Here is a 20170-nt window from a genome sequence, read left to right on the forward strand (position 1 = left end):
ACTAAGTCTCCTCTCATTAACTGCATGCACCTTTAAAAACAAACTCCTACCTTCAGAATATTTAATATGCAATGAATTAATATAAATATTACCTAAAACTCTAAAGATGTAAACACCCTAACATAAAAATATAAATACGTAGCTGAAATGTAAGTAAAAATTACCTCTAATTTTTAGACACAATGTATAAACAACTAATTTACATATTACTGCTTAAATGAAAATGGCAATGCCCAACTTGGGACTGCTGAGCTACCACAAACAGGATTTCCCATGTTTTACCAGCAAATACATATCCCACAAACCTGCAAGTGCTGTTGACTGAATCCTCAGGACAGTGGTGGTGGCACTGACAGGACAGCTTCTTCTGCGGCGGGGCAGGTGCTGTGCTCTCACCATCTTCTCTTCTGGTCTCCATGCTCAACTTGCCAGAACTTCGCAAGGGCATGTTGTCTAGAAAATTGGCTGTAAATATAAAGGGGGGGGAAAGAAACAGTTCTAGGCTGGATTGCAAGACTTGGAATGAAGGCTTCAAAGTATTTCTACCCATCAAAATTTTGAGCAAGTTATTTGAGCTGAGTGGTTTTCTGCCGAAGTCCCAGGAACTGTCACCATGTTTGAGGCTTATTGGGCCTCAATGGCATTAGATCAAAGGTGCTGATGTTCAAGTTCTGCTGCTGCCAAAGAGTTATGTTGAGCTTTTCAGATTGCAGAGTACAGGTTTTATCCTATTGTATTACGCAGGTCAAATCCTTGGTTACACCTTTGTGCTTTCTTTGTCTCTATACTTGGCACACATTTACATCCACTGAACCCCATAAAATGAGTGGGATTTATGGTACTCCAGGCAGAGCAGAACATGGGCATACAATTTAACAAAGATTTAACAGAAAGTGATGTTCTTTCAAGTTCAACACTCTGACACTGAATTGCATAAGCACTACTTGGAAAACAAAGAAAAATAGTTCATTTCTATAAAAAAATTCTATAAACAAAATAAAAGGCAAGAATGTGTTTTAGAATGAACAATGCTGAAATACATGGAGGTGATTACTTCTAAAAATATCAGAGCAATGAATCTCCATGGAGCTGATGAAGTACAGCTAGAGATGCTGCTGATGGGCTAGGAGCTGTTTAAGCAACAACCCCACCCCACCCCCAGCTTTAGTCATAAATATCAGCTTTCAGTGCTTGTGAATATTTTAAGCCTCAAAGACAAAAAAAGAGATCAGCATGAAAAGCTTCAATTGGCAGTTTCCCACTTTCCTTTTGCTTCCATGTAAGAAATCTGACTAAAGGGTCATTTACAAACAGCTGTCTCCAACAGAGAAGTTGAAGAGCAGGCTTGAAATTCTTGATTTACTGTTAAGTCTTCAGAAACAATTGGCATTATTATTATTATTTTGATTGGGTCCTGAACTGCTGCTTCAACTCTAATTAAAATTTTCCCCAAACCTCCATCATCAGGGCTGATATATTGTCGAGCTGACAGAAAACTGTATCTTTTTCAGCTCCCTACGGAGAGATGGAGTGGGCAGAGGTGATGGGAACAAGTAGCAACACTTCAGGGCTCGGATGGCAAGCAACAACCAAGGCAAGAACAGGCTGAAAGGTCCTGAAGCACTGAAAGGCTGGAGGAAGAGCAGGGTTGTTCAAATTGCCCACACCCTTAGGAGGACTAATGAAGTCCAGTCTGTGCTCCTGGGTGCCAGGGACCAGCCAGTGCCCCCAGCACATGTGTGCACATCATGCCTCCCAGCTGTACACCTCTCCTCTCCTGTGCCAACTCTGCTAGGAAAGCCCTGCAAATGGACAGGCAACCGCAACAGCTGGCCCATAGGCTCTGGTTTTCTTCAGTGAAACAAGAGACATGCAAGCTTGTCCCCAGAAAACTGGGGAAAATGCTGAAACTCATTATCTCTCAGAAAATTGGGGCTTTACACACAAGAACAGCTCATTTAGAGAAGTGATAACTTCTTTAATAAAGGGGTTTTTTTAAGCCCTTCCACTCCTTGCATATTCCTTGCATAAAGGACATATTAATAATATTAAGGTGATACACATGAAATGCAATCATTCATCATATCGGGCTATAGCACTATGAAATACAAAGCTTATCTGGCTTGATCTTTGCGCAGTACCTACATATCCCACTGAAACCGACTGGGTCTGAAAGTCAAACCAGAAAACTAGTTACAAAAGACATACAAACTATGGGCTTGTAACCCTTGTGCTCAGCGTCAAGGTGTTAATTGGATTCATGACTGGATGTCATGATGTCCAGACGTCATCTGGATGTCAAAGTCCCATACTGTTTTTACAAACACTTGGCAAAATGAGAACTAAATGGGTTAGTTCTCAAGATGCACTGTGTGTCTGTGTACTCATAGCTGTACCTTAAGATGCTGTAGGTGCTTAAATTAAGAAAAAAATGCACTGTTGTATATTTCTCAAATATAATTATGATACTTTGAAATGCAGCCTGCGTATCACAAATTAGTATCAACAGATGTTTGCTCACTGTGTCACAGGATTAGAGATTAAGTAAATTCTCTTTCAATCAGCAATCTTTGTCTTAGTTACCACTGAATGGGGAATATTCAACTACTAATACTCCTGTCAAGCATTTTCTGACTTGAAGCTCATGAGGCAACAAAGTGAACTTCTAGCTCATGAGGGAACTGAGTGAAATAGTTTGCTCTGTGTATCATTTCCATAGCTCTTTCTACAAGCTGTCTACAGTTTCAGCAGGGATCTTCCCTCAGCAAAGCGTGGAAAACCAAAAGCATTTTACGTGTAGCATTAAAAAAAAAGGAAAGGTGTAATTACACATTTGAGAGTGCCTGAAGATGTTAAAATTAGACGACTACACAGCTTCTACGACTATACACCTTTGTCATAATACACCTTTGTCAGATACAGATGAACACCTTTGTCTGACTTCGGAACAGAAAGATTTTCAGCAGTCCCTCCCCTGAAATGTAACACATAGGAAGAAACCCACAAGAGCTTTTCAGTGTTTGACAACAAGTTCTTACCAGTTTCAGGTGTGAAATGCACAGTTTGGGATGGTGAACAGCCTACTCTCTTGCATTTGCTGCTGTGCTGTAACAAGCACGTGTTGGTCATGCAGCCCTGGCCTCTGTTTAGGGATTAGAAGCCGTTGGGGTTTTGAAAGCTCTCCTAAGGAGCTATGTCCAAGAAAGCAAGGGATTTCAGGCTATTTAAATTTGGCTGCTTCTCTGCTGTAACCTATTCTGTTGCAGTCTGCTTATGGCCAGCTTCCCATCCCTGACGAACCAAGCACAGCTTGGGACAACTGCAGAAAAACAGTGGTATCAGAAATACGGTTATTGTAGTCTGCTGAGAAACTTGCTGACAGCATCCGGGAATTAATCTAAACAGTTCAGAGCCTAAAGGTCACCACCAGACTAGTATACCTTCATCAAATTTATTTTATTTTCTCAGCTTATCTCTCTGTTTCCACTAAAATCCACCAGCATGTACAAAGCACCTTCCACCACAAGGACAGGCAGGCCACCACCAGGGCTTTTACGGCTATTTGGAGTACTATTGGAGTATTTGGAGAAATATTTTCCTCTGTAAGACTAGGACCACTCAAAATTGTGATGTGATGGCCTCTGTTATGAATGCCTACCTGAGAAAGGGGTTTGTGTGCTCAGAAGCATGCTGCTGTTATTTCTTTTCCAAATGTGTTAGTGTGCCTCTACATGCATTGCTTCACCTGAGCTCCTTTATCATACCCCAAGGCAGTCTTTACAGAAAGTCACATGTATAAAGATCCTGAAGCCAGGAGAAGGAGAATGAGGAACTTATAATGTGCTGTAAAATGAAAGAATTATCCTGGATGACCATGGGAATGACTAATGTCTCTAGTCTAAACCCCTACTAACCTCTATGCCAAGAAATAAACCTTCTTAGATATATTCTTCCATTTTCTTCCCATCCCTCCTAGATTTCATAGTAGTCTATGAGCACTAAGCCTTTGCATCTAAATACTAACTTCTCCCTTCTCATGTGGCAAATGCTTTAACTTATTTTCAGTTTGTTTTGCTATCATTTTTTAAATGATAGAGAAGTGATCACAGATCCCTACTCCACAATCACAGTGAAGTAACCATTAGGATGAGTTATGTCTCAGTTTTAAATAGTGCTGTTTAGCTCTAGACGATGGTACCTTGCACACAAAAGGAAAATGACCTATTTAAGCTTTGCATTGACTCATATAGGTGCAAAAAGCGTTTGATCTAGACAGCCCATCTCTTAACGTACATTTAGTCCTCAAGCGCTCCGCTGTGGCTGCCAGTAAGTACCCTGCCAACTGTAGCCATAGTTATGCGATTTGGACAGGAATTTCTCCACTAGAATCTGGATAAAGCCCAATAGCTCATTTCGCACCGGCCCACAGCCATCAGACGGTAATGACTTTTGGGCACTGCTCTGATTCAACAAGTCCGGTAATGTAGGAGGCGAAAAGCTCTGTATTCTGTTACTCTGTATTCTGTAGTCCAAATCTTAAGCCCTCCTGTTCCCAGAGGATGAATAATTAGCAATAGTTGTCTCAACAGACTGATTTCTGTGCCACAGACGTGTGATTTACGTGCTGTCTATGCAGTGAAAAAGCAGATCTTTCATGATCTTGCATGGGTTTGTCAGGAGTAAAAGTCAGACTTGCTCCTTACGAAAACAGACGCTAAGGGCCACAAACACATCTATTCAGAAAAAAATGACAGAATGCTGTGCTCACTCTTCTTTCTACACAGGGTATTTGAAGCCTCAAACTAATACAGTACCATCCATTCACATTTTCCCAGGCCAGTAAAAACTATATTTGGCTATCAACAGCACCCACTGACAGGGAGCGATGTTTACTTTTTCAGAGACGGAACACCTAGGAAGCCCTGCACGTCAGTCCAAGGCAGCCCTTTCAACTGCTGCTTTGGACTGGAAATGAAGTACATTCACACAAAAGTATCTGAACAATAATTAAGAAAACCCCACCCAAACCTCAAAATCTACTTTGGATGAGAAGGTAGCAAGAAAATCCGTTAACTTGATAAGACTGTTGGATGGAAATTTTAAACCACGAAGTTGCTTCCTCTGTACCCTGCACCAGCCTATACAGTTTGTGTGCTTTTCCTCAAATCATATTTTTATTAAAATGTGAAACTATCATACAGCATCCTGCTAGACTTTCCTCTGCTACATCATAAAACACAGCCTGATGACTTACAACCAGGCCAGGGTTATACCATCGACATGATTGTTTTAAGAGAAAGGGAAATAACTAACTGTTAACTCACTGTACTTTACAGTCATCAGATAAAAGAATTTCCATGGGATATTTTTTGGCAAATAGTCAGCAATGAAAACACAGTGCAGTTAAAGAAGTTGAAATAAATTACACCTCTTAACTCAGCCTGATCTACTGTGTAAAATAGTCAAGAGGTAACAGTAACACACGTTTTATTGGTGACAGTCATATAACAGAGAAGGAAAAATGGATCATGCAGTTTCCCTTTGCTGGATATTCAAGGCTACCATAAAACTTCAGGAAAGGTCAGATGCCAGGACCCACACATTTTTGATCCAAAACCACAGTAAACAAAATCTGGCATAAAAACACCAGAAAAATGAAAACAACATGCTTTTCTTTTCAGTGCGTGACTGTATGGAACTAGCGAGCCCCAAATGAGGTTGGTATCAAATGGTGTTTGAAAATAGCTGTACCCTGATATACATCCACTGTAATAAATTGGCATACTAAAAAAATTGTGGTGTTGTTGGGCTTATCATGTATGATTTGCTTCATTTCCCACTTATGATGGATTTCCTGCACACCGAAGTATGTAGAAACTACACTTAGCTCCTTGTCATCTGTATATTTCAAAATTCGGGGTGGTTTTGCTTCTGCTCATGATGCAAATAAATAAGGGTTACAATCTGATGGGTTTTTTTAAATAATCTGTCAAGATAGTTTTCTTAAAAACTGTTTCTCTCCATATTCATAGAATTGCCAGAGTGCCAATATAGCTACATGTATACAGCACTACTTTAAGTAATGTATTTATTTTTCAGAAATTGCTTTTGCATTTGGTTTGAAAAGGATAAGCACCCTTCTCCCACAAAGTCTGTTTAAGCCATCTTAATCACACATGACGTTATTAGCTAAATTAGTTAAGTTCAGCATGGAATGTAACAAGCTGCGACAAAGCCATTAAGACAAGACCCTTCAAATTAATACTCATACCATACTACTTGCAACTTAAAAAAGCAAAGGCTTCTTTGGTGTCATAGACCATGGAAAATGCACGTGTAATTTGCTGTCCACCATTACATCACAGTTTGATTGAGTGTTACTTTTTCCTGGTTTCCACTCATTTCTGCTATCTACAGCTAATCTTCGACATATTTTTCATTTGGAAGAAAATAAGAATTGGTTGGCACATTTTTCATAGCATGAGATACCATATCAACAGAATAGAAAAAAAGCACAAAAGAATGACTTCTTTATAATTTCCAAAGGAAAGTACATGCAAGGTGTTTTAGCCTGCCGGCTTGGATTTAGTAAGTCTACCCCCACCCACTGTAATTCCCCATTAACAAAGAATTTCCCCCGCTCTGTCAAATCTGTCACTTAAGTTTACCTTCTACAATCCTTTGGTTCCATCTATAAATCATTTGCAAAGATGAGGGAAAAGGTATTTCACGTAATTCTCATTAAGATATAAACTTAATTTCTTTATTTGTAATCTCTTTTCAAGAGCCACATTTTACACAGCAAATTTAGAGGTAGCATGCATTGGAGCTACCACTATTCTTTTCTTAATTGTGTGCTCTTGTACAATTCAAAATGAACAAACATTCTGCAAATATTTGTGTAAAAGCACTAGTTTTACGCTTGTATGAGGATAACAGGTAATAAAACTGGAACAGTGAGATGCAAATATTTCAGGAATACTAAGGTGAGATCCAAGGTCTGACCTGAGAATGACCGACTCTTCTGAATTCATCCTCAGAAGGCATTTGAGTCATAACAGAGCATCACTTGAAAAACACCAGAGGAGACGCAGGTGCAGCTAGATCAGACCTCTTCTGACCTCCCCGAAGTATTAGTATTTAAGGTACCGCAAAATAATTAGAAAGAGATATTTATTTCAAAGGGCACACTAGCCTAGCTTTGTGAGATAACATGCAGAAATCTAAGTTTTCCATGGTGGCATTACTTTATATCAATTTGGTTCCCGATGAGTGCCCACATTTGCTTTACAGGATAGCTTCAGATAGAAAATAAGCTACTGAATGGGTACAGTGTACAAAGGCACACTAAAGGATAGTCTCATGTCTTCATCAAACTTGCAATATTCCTTACCACAGAAAAAAAAAAAAGTTGATTATTTCAGTGAGATTGCTGAAGCCGTTTTTTGAAAGAAAGAGGTGATTTTTATCTCTCATCATTTTTATGTACCTGAACTTTTTCATCCCTTCCTCAACAGCATCTTGGGAAGATGCCTACCTAAATGTAATCAAAACTTATGAAACTATGCCAGCCAAGGCTCAGCTGCAAAACCCCATCTCCCAACTATGAGCATCACCTGATCAAAACAGGGAATGGAAGCTCAAATATAAAGACGTGAAACAAGCAGTCTGGATATTAAGCTACAAACAGCAGAGTCTGTGCCACACCCATCATTTAGAAAAATTTTACGTAAAGAAAGATAGGAAGATTTCTGTTAACATCCAAAGGTAGTTATTTCTGGTTTTAAGCTGCAAATCCCCACATACACTTGCAGTTCCCAGCAGCAAACATGGAATGCCACCATCAGGGGATTATGCAAACATCACTACAAGCAATCTTGAAGACTCTCCTGAACACTAGCAACAGGAAAAAAAAAATAATACAAGCAGGAAGCAATGCAATGCGATATCATTACTACTAAAATATGCTCTGCTAACTGACCTTTAGGAAAACATCAAAGATTGCAATGGGCAAGCTGCAGATTTTTACTTATTATCAATTCAAATGATACTTAGATTGAGGCATTCAGTCAATGGCATTTAAAAGAAATAGCAATAGACAGCTTTGATCCTGTGGCTTTTTTAGATATGTTTAAAAAATCATTGTCACTCCTGTTCCCTTTTCCATTGAAAAGAAAGCCAAGAGCACCATGCCAGTAGTCAAGACAAAAATAGTGCCTGGAAGCTAAAAATATCAGCTAGCTATTCTCACCCCAACATCAAAGACTGTACCCGTATATTAAAATATAATTAGCATATGCACATGCCATGCTTTCAGAAGACGGTGCCAACATTATTCAGAGGTGCCAGTGCCCTTTTAACCTACTGGATTTGGCTGTTCATGAGTAGATGTGACATATCCCCCTCTCAGCCTAAAGAGCAACCAACTTCATAAATCACTAACTCCTTCCTCAATCCTACTTCACGGGAGTTCTTCCCTCTCATTTCTCACATGAATAAATTAAACTATGTAGACATTCACAAAAACAAAACCATCACATAGGTATCTTATGGCATAAGCATGCTATATTTTTAATGGCTTTTTGAAATTGTGATGTTCATATATATATAACTTTCTTTAAACTTAGTTTATTGATTAGTTTATCACAAATGCTTCCCAAATCATGGGGATGATGATGCTTCCTACCAACTCCCCTCCCAACTTTTCCTCAAATGCCTGTCTATCTCCCGGAAGGACAGATTATTTAGTGTCTGAAAAATTCACTAGCATATTTTGATAATTTTTCATGGGCGGATGCCATCGGCATCCCTAAATCCCACATGATTATGACACACTCGGCAACTAACCGGTGTTGAATGAACCGCTCGAGAATCGGCAAGGATTTTTCTTCCTGGAGGCAAATGCCACCCTGCCAAGTCACCAGGTCAAGCAGTGTTTTAAATAATTGAACAACTGACAGTATAAATTCTTGCCCTGTTCAGCTGCCAAGGCAGGGACTGAATTGAACTGACTACTGCTACTGTTGGCCTCACTACACACGCCAAGTAGGGATTTGAACTGCATGTGTAGAAACCATAAGCGATGAAGAAGATCTTTGTGGTTGCGAAGGAGGGCTGAGGCACAAATCTTATCTTCTGCAACCATCGCCAAATGCAACAGAAAGTGTCATCGGCTTATTCACTTTGACAGAAAACAAATAAATCCATTTAAAGGGGGAAGAAAGCATCTCTATTGCAAAGCAAAATTAATTGCATGCGTGAAACAACAATAATCAATTTTGACTGCAGCCATAAGTGCTACGGTTTTCCTGAAGTGTTCAAGCAGCCTAAAAGCCTTTCCCTGTCTGAACGCTTAAGAGCATCTGCTGAGCTCGGGTCTGGGCAGGAAGGAGGCCCGTGCCACCCGTGCCCAATGACACTGCCACCAAACCATCAACTGGTCCCCGCGGCCACGCTCACCCACCCACTTGGCTCCCTGGAAGAGGAGGAACCAGTCGTCAGCCCCACTTGGTGTTGTGTTTTGTTTTTTGTTGTTGCTTTTGCTTTTGTTTTTTCCACTATCATATGGCTACATCTTCATAAATACACTTCATAAAGCACCTCAAAGTCTAAGAAAGAAAAGTGAATTGCAAACACCCTTAAAACTTGCATCCCACATGCTCTACTCCTTGACCAGCAGTTTTCAAGAGCTGCGTGACTGCCTTTCTCTCCTTAAACTTTCTCTATAGGGTATGAAGCAAGAAACAGTTCTGGACAAATGTAAAACAGTAGGGTTTTTTCCAGCACCCAGCCATATATGAATAGTGATGAAAAGTTTTAGGAGAGAAATTACATTTGGATTTATTATTTGGCCATTTTTCCAATTAAGTAGTGTTTAAAATGTATAGGACAGATGCAGCATTTTAATAAGCATTACTGATGTACACATGCACCATATATTGCCAAAGTACCTATAAATTAGAGAGAAAGGTGTCTATTGCTAAGGCAAAAAGCCAGTCACAGCTCTGTAATTCATCCTCAAAACACAACCCTGGCATCAAAATTGGTCTATTTTTTATTTATTGGTCTATTATCTATTTATTTTTAAATTAACTTCAAAACCAAAGATTAATATAAAAGCACATTTCAGGAGAAAAACAGAAACATACTTTTAAGTTCATTGTCAGGCTGAATGCCAATTACCAGGTCTTCTAAAAATCTCTTTGTTTTTTTTTTTTTCTTGTTCCTTACCAAAAAAGGGAATAGGAAATTTTTTGTTTTATCTGCAGTATTTTCTCCGCCAAATCTACCACCTCTCTCCTTAAAACTAAACTAACCAGAGCGCACCTAAAGGTTTGGGGCAGACCCCTGACAGGGTACAAACTCTGACCCCACAGTCCAAGCGAACGAATGGGAAATCTCCCGTATGTCCCCCACCTTGCAAGAACTGAAGCTTCAAACACAAGACGGTGCGTGCCACGAGCAGCCAGCTCCCCGCTGCCCCACAGGGCAGACCCACATCTCTCCAGCATGCTAACGATGATGCTTTCAGTCACACATTTCCCTCTTTGACCTTTCCCAAAACGCACTGAACTTCAGTGTTTTATTTTATTTTTTTCGGTTTCTTTAGTGTTTTTCTCAACCCAGGCTTTAAAAAAAAATTTAAAAGAAAATGAAAGAAAAAAGAAAAAGTAAAAAAGGAGAAAAAGGGAAAAAAAGGGGGGGGGGGAGCACAAGTGCTTTGTGAGCTGAAAAGCTAAGCCTTCTACTTACACTGGGTTTCCGCGGGCTTGCTACATCGCTGCCAGATTCCCCGAAGATGAGAGTCATGTGAGGAGGCAGAGAGCAGCTCGGGGGGCTCTGCTAAGCAAACACAGCACCGTAGGCTGGGCTAATCCTGCACCTGTGGTGTGTTATTCAGCAGTAAAGAAATGTAGTCCAGACTGCCTCTGCCTAATACGGCTCAGCTGTTTTTCTCTGTACTCCCTTTGATTGTAAGCTGGCAAACAATACTACTTCAGCCAGGCGCAAAGCAATATTCAGGCTACATAGGATATGACAGTAGAAAGGTGGAAGAAAAAAGAAAATCCTGGAATTAGAAATAAAATAAAGATTCTGAGCAATACAGCATTTGTAACTATTTCCAGATGGTTGACAGCAGTTTCCAAGGTCAGTATGTGAAATGCGCAGTGGAGCTGGAGTCTCCTGCTCCCCACCTCCCTTTAAAGTGCGTCTACCTGCAATACGGGATGCACCACAGTGGCCTGGCTCTCATTTATCCAACTCAGCACGTGGTTTCCAATGAGTGCCATCACAGGAAGGTTTCAATATTTTTAGGCTTCCTCTTGTTTACTTTATAGGCAATACAAAAAATGCCGATAGAGAACAGGCTATTAAAAGAGATGGCATACAAACAGCAATTTGTCTTTTTTTTTTTTTTTTCAGAGACAGGGCCACCAAAGAGATCATGAAGTTGCTACCAGGGTGCATAGTTTTTATCATAGCATGTCACAAAAAAAGATAGTAAACTTGATAAAGAGAAGCAAAATTTGGTCCTGTAATGGAAAGAGAGCAAGAATTTCACTCCAAGGTAGAGACGCCAACAGTTGAGAGTAATCAGTTATCCTGACACTTGTCTTACAAGTTGACCAACCACTGTTAAAAATCACCTGATATTAACCTGTAAACACCAGACATTGCAATCAGAACATGCTCACAACATTTTCTACTTAAATGCTTTTCTCTACAAAAATGATACTTCAGTTTCTGCTCCATCATTACCTAATCTAATTCCATGTTTGGAAACTGGTAATGAAAATATGAGATATCTGCACATTCAGGACTATGTATCCAATTTCTTGTTGGAAGGTTTATTGCTGCTGTTGTTTATCAATGGGATTATTTCCAAAGAAACAAGAGCTATATTCCTATGAGAAAATGCTCAAAACTAATCTGGAACTATATGAACTTTCAACTGATTTTGTAGAGAAGGGCTGACTTTTCAGGATGCTGAGTGAAAACAGTATGATTCCTAGTGCAGAAAGACAGGTATCTGGATATTTGATTTGATCTACATAGGAAAAGGTAAGAAACAAGACTTTATACAACATCAGCATCAAAATAAGAAAGTTGCCTCCGATTTCCTCTTTCAAAAAATTTGCATATTTTGTCTTTGCAAATACTTACTTCCCTTTTTGGAGCCTTACACGCGCTTTTTTAAAGCTATTTGATACCAGCAGAGGCAATGGTTGAATTTTTCCTCCTCCATACTGTTTGGTCTGTTCCTGCTGCATCCCTACTTTAGAGAACTGCTCATACACACTAACAAGACCACGTATACAATGTGAAAAAGACACATGACATGCAATCCTCTGCCAACCCAATGTTGTAACGGGGTCTGACTAGAAGCTGCTTGAACTGCCTGGTGGTGGCTCCTGGCAGCCATCACGTTCCTCCTCTTTATCTCTCTGAGGGCATCCTGCTTACTCTACCTTGTGTCTCTTGCAGTCCATTCATGGGAAAGTCTAACAAAAACACCTTCAGAGCTGTGAGAAGGGTTCTGAATTTGCTTTCTTTGTATAGTGTGGCGTTTGCACCGTATGTGGTGTTACCCAGACTGTGCTCTGTACCAGCCTCCTGTTCTCCAGCCAAGACAAAGCTCAAAACCTACATATAAAATAATGTGAAAGCTCAGGAAAACAATGAAAATCATGGAAGCTGAAGCATAAACAAGACTGATATAAGTTTCTTCAAGCAGGAACAGCTTTCATATACAGTTCCCTTTACAACCATTCACCCACCTAAATGCTTACATGTAATTAGCTCTTCAAAACACTGGACGAGATGGCTGTGGAGACATAGGAATGAGGTACAGAGAGTGCTTTGTATATCACTAGGTAAAATACACCTAAAGCCAGCAAAAGCTGGCTGTTGGATTGCCTATTTGAAACTGGAACGTTGTCCTGGCTGAAATTCTTCAAGGCTAATATCCATCTCACAACACCTACATTGCAATTTCCAATAAATACTCTGCTTGCAAGTTAAAATATCTCAGGTAAAAGATCATGTGAACAAGTTGGCAGAAGTATAGAAGAATATTAACACTTAAGGCCACGAGGCATTGTAGCTCCCCATGTTATTTAAATTTCATGGATAAACAGGCAACTTTTGTTACCAAGGTAATAATAACATAGTATTTCTTATGAGTGGCAAATCTACTCCTTTTTTCTTTCTTTACCCTCTCTCTTCCTGAAGCATGCACTTAACCCTATTACAAAGGAAAGCCTACCACTCTCCGTTCAGTAACCAAGCCAAAGGACTTGCCAGGAAAATATAAAAAAGGCATCTTACTTTCATTAATACATTAAAATGTCATAAAAAAAGCCCTAGGACAAAATGCAGTAATTGCCAGCTGCCTAATTATTTTCTCATCCTCTTTCAGCCCTCAACACAATGCCTCTGTTGGGCTGCCTGCCAGTGATGTTTGGATCACTGAAAATATCCCAAATTTCTGTGGAGATTTCACGTTGCAAAATGTGCTCTAATGGGCAAAACTGCAGAAAATATAAGGGTAAACTGATATTATTTACTTTAAATGATGAAGGAAGCAAGACTACTGTGTGCTGTCAACTCACCCTCAGGTCCGTATCCATATTTGTAGAAGAATAGTTCTGTGATAGGAGGTTAGAGGTGGCCAAGGACAAATTTTGGTTCCCAATTAACACTACCGAGCCATGAATGCCTTGTCTACTAGGCGCCATCACATACAAACTATCCTCCCACTGCACAGGGCCCTTGCTCTCTGCAGAGTTCAGTGTCTCCTGACTTGCTCAACAGTGTAAGCAGAGGGATCATTAGTTATGACTGGTAGCGTCTAGGAGATAATGTTGACTCTCATTTCAGGAACTATGATGCTATAAACACTGCTCTGAAAGCCATTTATCTCCATTTTAAGATAAACAGAGAAGCTACTCAATTAAGTAGATTGCAAGAAATAAGCTACAGATGCCAAAGTGAGCGACTTTTAAATTCCAAAAAGGAAAATCTGTGCATTTAATAAGCACAATTTTACACCGCAAAATCACTGACATGGAAGTTCATAAACAGCACAGCTTAACCACTCCGTGATGTCTGATAAAGAAACACAAATCAAAGTGTAATTACAAAGCAGTTAATTCCAAGCGATGCAAATTATATGCACTTAGAATTTGCAAGTTACTACCGCAGATACCAGTTCTGAAGTATAACATTATGAAGTGGCAATCCTTGTAGGGCAGTATTTACATTTTAGCTCCACACTGCTACAATTTGAAAATGAGATGCTATCCCAGACCTCTGCAAATGAGATAAATGTGGAAGCTGTCATGCCTGAATCTGCACTTGCTAGGGAGGACATTTTTACTGAAATAAGCAACAGAACACGAAATTATTTTCTCCAGTCTTGCCGAATAACCAAGTTTTTTAACTGAATACTATTAATCTATTTCTTCTAATATCTTCATGAAAACTAAGATACTAGTTTAATAAATTAAAAAAAACCCCAAACAACAAAACCGACAACCACTAAATAGCATCCCCACAAAATAGTTTCCAGTACCCTTTAAAAAGATGTAAAATACAAGGCATTCTAAGTGTCAAGAAAAAGATGGAATTTTATTTTTTTTTTGGTCACAAAAATGAAAAACCTGATCTTTCCTTGCACTTCCAGATGCCAGAGCTTTTCAAGCTTGCTCTGAGGTCAGAGAGGGGAACACGCAGGTGCACTGCGCGTCGGCAGCTGAAAGCTGGCAAGGTTGCACCGGAATCCGATCCACGCCCCCCCACATTCCTGCAGGCATTATAAACGCTCCCTAAAGGAATATTACCCTAATGCAGACTAATTTTCCGCAAACAGCCCCAGCCTCATTAAACCTCTCCTTTATCAGCATTGTTCAAAGCAGTTTTTCTGGTAATATTGAACTCCCTTATGCCCATCTAAAAGAAAAGAAACTCCTTTTATGCTCTCTCCGGTATCATTTCTCCTATTCAGGTCCACTGGCACTATACAATAGATTCAATAAAAATATTGAGTTTCATCATACGGTAGAAATGTCCTAAATACTATGGCACAGAGATTAAGAGAAAGACGTTATGTTCCCATAGGTAAAGAGACCCCTCCCCAAACAGGGTATGACAAGATTTCTACCAGTGACTCATCCCAGTAAGGAGACAAGCCCAAGCAAATTAACAGGACACTATTCCTAAAGCACATGTTTTCCTGGACCTGCAATTCTTCACACTCCTGAAACGGCCTTCTACCCTTCCCGAGACAAATCCTTTTGCCTTCAGTGGGATCACACAGACTCTCCTTAACATGAACAGCCATTGCCATTGAAATGATTATACAATTTGAAAGTGCTGTCACCTAGCTTTATCGTGGAGCCAAAAAAAAGAGATAGTCTGCGTTCAAGCACCCTGCAAAGCAGCGTAACATAAAAGTGAGCTTATGATATGCAGAAACCAAAAGTAGATCCTCTTCCCAAAGTGAGGACTACCTAAGTGACCTTATCCTAGATGCTCTGGGATGCACCTTGCCCATCTTCAAATCATTGATGCAAACAGTAATGTTCTTTTAAAAGCATTTCTGATTTTCAGCTGAAAATCATTATTACAGTACTGGCACAAGTACACCATGTGCAGGCATTCCTTCTTCCACTGCTCCATCTAGATTGTCCTGAAACTCCTGAAACTCCAAAGGCAGCAGAGGATAACAAAATACAGAAAGGAGATGCAGCCAGAAGATATCTGCCTCTCCTAACCACACACTCTAGTAACAATCCTGAAATGATAAAACCAGTTGTACTGTAAGTTGCTTGTTCTGACGAAAAGAGCAGACCAAACAGTGCTGTATTTTCCAGTGATTCTTTTGCCTGCTGTTCAAGGTACAAACACCCACAAGGAATTGCCAGGAGTAAGGACACCGGGAAAAGAAAATGCAGGCAAAAGCACTGGGAGAAGGCAAGCCACACATCTACAGTCTTTGGCCAGCTCCAGTGGTAGGGATTTTTTGAAAGAAAGAAATATAAATAAATAAATAGATATGTATATTATTTATATATTACATATTTAAAATAGATATTCTAGTTCAACAATAAATAAATAAATAAAAAAATAACACATGAGGACTCCAAATTTGGGGAACAAATCACTGTGAAAATGAAATTATTTGAAAGCTGAAAATACTGCTACTATTCAATATGATAATGTCAATATATGCAATGTAAGTACGAAAACTATGGTCCTTATGGCCACTCTTCACATGTGCACAATGAACACAAGACTGTGGTATACCATTTTGATCACATGCATCTAACTATAAAATAAGGGACTTCTTAAATAAAAATTGCTGTTTGTGAACATACTTAATAAACAAGCCAAAGCAATAGCCCTACACAAGAAACCAGCTACTCCCCGCTCCGGACAGCCGAGATACAGGCTGTACTGCAGAAAGACACAACGTGCAATACGGTGGAGTGCACGTGCTCTGACGTCCATGTCATGCTAAGCAAGAATGACTGCTTATGTCCTCCCTGTCATGCTGAAAAGAAAAACTTAAGTATCATATTTTAAACCATTTAGAAACACAAATAAAACAATGTTTTCCATTATTTATTCTGTTCTTCAAATCACTATTTGTTCTTTCCCGTTTTCCCTCAACGTACTTTCTTCTGTAATGTTTTAAGCATTTCATTTCTCTTTCTCAGTCCTTTTTTTTATATTTGATTCTTTGTTCATGGAGTTTTCTTCTAAATAAACCAAGTAAGTTTCTTTCAAAAACTCACTTCCCTCCCCCCGCCCCCCCCCCCACTTATATTCCCCTGGACTGCCTCCCTCTCTGTCTCTCAGCTGCCTGCCTTCTATTCTCCTCTATAACCTGATTCCTCTCACAACCCCTCACTCCTCCCACTTTCCAATGATGCTTTGACAAGCTCACTGGTATTTTTCCCCTTTCTCGTTTATGTACTCCTCACTTTCCGAACGATTTATGTCAAAACCATCTGACCCTGACTCCTTCCTCAGCTTTTGTGCATCTGGCCCACTTTCACATTCCTTTAAAAGCAGGTGCAATACGGACTCCCAGTCCCAAACCAGGCACTGCTTGCTCCCAGCTGGTATATACCTGTACACCCAGCACACACACAATGTGACATACTCGGTCCTCTACAGGAGGGCAACCTCCGCATGTCCTTCCCACTGGTCCCCATGCTCCCCTGGGAAAAGAAGCCCTTCTCCCTTGTCAGGTTTTCCCCTGGGAAGCACCCCGAAATGACTGCTGTGGACCACAGCAAGGGCAAGTGGAGCACCGATACTCCTAGGAGAAGGAAAAGCAAACCGAAGACAGGCAACAGCCCTCTTGACGTGACGCGTTGCTTGCCATGTCATTAGCTGACATGACAAGCTGCTTTGTCTTCCTTGATCAAGTTTTTTGGGTTTGATATTTTGGGGTTGGTATGCTTTTTAGAGAACACCCAGATAAGAGAACAGAGGCTGCTGTCTACTTATTTCAACTACGAACCCATCTGAAGTTCACCAAACTTCCATTAGCCCATTAAAATTGAATTAGAAACATTGACCTCAGCAAAAGTTAATGAGAAGTTACAACTAATGCCAAAAAAATACAATAGCCTGGGTCTTCTTGAGACCTCACATGAAATTGCAAGGAAGTGGCTACGCTCACGGATACAAATTTAAAAAATCAAAATTAGATTTCTTTTTCCCGGTTCTTCCTTTTACCTATTTTAAAGAGATGGAAATTGTGATCTAGCTGAAGTTTCATTTCTTTCAGCTCCAGACAATCTCTAAAAATACTCCAAGTCATAAGAACAAGGGGCCTACAGCAAATATGGTTTCAAGCTGAGATGCTGTGTAATTTCAGAGAGAAAGAAAAATATTTTCCCAAGCTTTCAACTTTTCATTTGTATAAAATAGTTTATTTTATAGCTAGGTAAGGATGTAGAATTAAAATTCTTCATTAGTGTAATGTACTGTAACTCAGTATAAATACTGTTAACATAACTAAATGCATGAATTGTGCAACATTTTCCATCAGAATATGTAAGGGTATAGACGCCAAATATAGGGTAAAAAAACACAAGAAGTCAGTTTTCATCTATAAAATAGCAGAATTCTTAAAGAATGTGTTGGTGGTCAAGTCTCTGACAAATAAGAGGTTGTTTCTGTGCTACAAAACCTGATTATTGGTCTGATCAACCTTTACTAAGGAATAAGAAAAAGTATTTGGATATTCTGTAAATAAGCACAGGGAGTATTATTTTCCTATAAAGTAATCTGAAATTACTCCCTTGCAACTTGTATTTGTCATTGCTGTTCTTTCAATGCACACTGCTAAGTTAATTCCCTACTCAACTCTGCAACAGAGGCGTGATTTTCTAAAGCCCTTTCCTGGGTGTGGACCATACTGGATAAAACAAGCAGTATCACTGAGTTGCAGCCAGATGGAGAAGGAAAAGGGTAAACCCAGTTTTTAAGGATGGATGTCATAACATTCACACGCTCTCCTACATGTAAAAATGTGTATTTCTATGCCGCTTTGCTTTTCAAAGTAGCTTCCCCCTGGACTGAAGGTGGTGGACAGAAGTGCCACGTCTGTGAGCTAAAGAAGCGGGCTGATCTCCATGCCCAGGCTGTGGATGCCTTTTGATTTTCCCCAACACAGAGTTCACGTCCTTTGCCCTAAGTTACCACCATGCCCAAGGAAATGCAATTAAAAGATTTAGTAATACGTTCAGCAGAAAATCAATGTAAATGCTTAAATATGTGTGACATCAGAAAATATGTCAGTTTTAATAATTTCCTTCTGTAAAATATACCATAGTTAGGTTATAAGTACTTAACTAGTCTTACTCAAAAATTATTTCTTTAGAATATTGCACTTGCAGGTCCATATATCTGCAATGCCTACTTTGTTCACCGACAAAAATGGCACGTGACAAGATGGCATAAACCCAAGAATGCCATTCGGAAATTCAGCTGCAACAGTGACTAATGTTTGCCAAATTGATAGTGAGCTACAGTTGTAGGATCCTCTTTAGGAGCTGAGCTGCGAGGCATGCATTCCAGCTGCTGGGTTGTATCAAGAAAAGTAGGAGGGAGTATTATTGGGGGGAAAACATCATGGGTACTCTCCATTACCTTTATCTTGGAAGTCGGCTTAAAACTGAAGCTTAAAACCCTGACTCCTAACATGAGAAAAACACGAAGCTCAACATCAAGCCTAGAGACTGTGGAAGTGTTGGTAGACTATACATGTTACTTCTGTACTAAACGTTACCCATCTAACTTCAAAACAAGAAAGAATTAATCTTTTAATAATTACTTGAAAGAATAAGGTTAATAAATTTATGTTCAGAAAAGTTCAGAATATACTCTGAGAGAAAAAAAAATTTCTTATACAATCAACTACATATTTTTGCTACTTAGCAACAGAATATCTTATATGAAAATAACTGTCATAAATCACCAAATCCGGGAAGCTACACTTAAAGAGGGAAGAAGGGCATCGGATATCCATGAAAAAGTATCCAAAAGAGGAAGGGTTAAATACAAAAATAACTGAATTAGCACTTTATAATTTATTCTACATCCTGCTGGCTGCAGTTTCATTAGGATGTGATACACTCAGGATGAAAACAACCACACTTCTTCAGTTTTATCCTCAACAGCACTGTGAGTTATTAAATTTGGGTGGATTCAATTCCGAAGCTGGCTATGTTTCAGGAGAGAATCAGTGATTTCTGCAAACTGTTTGCACATCTCCAATACAGGACATGATCTCAAATCTTCACCCCCTTAAAAATCCTGAAGCTAGAGAACGAAATCCTGGCTTTACTGCAAGTGTTGTTAGTTTTGCCAACACCTCTAATGGGTTTAGGATTTCAAGGCAAGAGCTCATATGTGCAAAATTCCTCTTGCTTTCTCTCTGTCAGTTAGAGAAAGTCAATTAAAACATTTATGTACTCAAGTAATTCCCCTGTTTCTCACCTAGACCTTAGTTCCCCCTGAAAATAAACTGAGTTCTGATGTTAAAAGTGAAGGTGAAACCAAGTCCAGCATGCCCTGTAATAGATTTATAGGGTCCCTTTCGGATTTCACGTTCATTGTTCTGCAGCCCATGAAATACTAGGGAGCCTTG

At 39.6% G+C, this 20170-nt stretch overlaps 1 protein-coding gene across 5 annotated transcripts in view; it reads right to left on the reverse strand.

Annotated features, from left to right (window-relative positions):
- Positions 1–20170, reverse strand: part of BMPR1B (bone morphogenetic protein receptor type 1B) — a 256987-nt gene that overhangs the window by 30956 nt on the left and 205861 nt on the right. For all 5 annotated transcript variants that reach the window (XM_063336739.1, XM_063336742.1, XM_063336741.1 and 2 more), the window contains one exon: positions 306–465. In XM_063336739.1, coding sequence (XP_063192809.1) covers positions 306–448 — 143 coding nt within the window. In that variant the 5' untranslated portion in view covers positions 449–465. The remainder of the gene's footprint in view (positions 1–305; positions 466–20170) is intronic.

Source organism: Chroicocephalus ridibundus, chromosome 5, assembly GCF_963924245.1.
Source record: "Chroicocephalus ridibundus chromosome 5, bChrRid1.1, whole genome shotgun sequence".
NCBI lineage: Eukaryota > Metazoa > Chordata > Aves > Charadriiformes > Laridae > Chroicocephalus > Chroicocephalus ridibundus.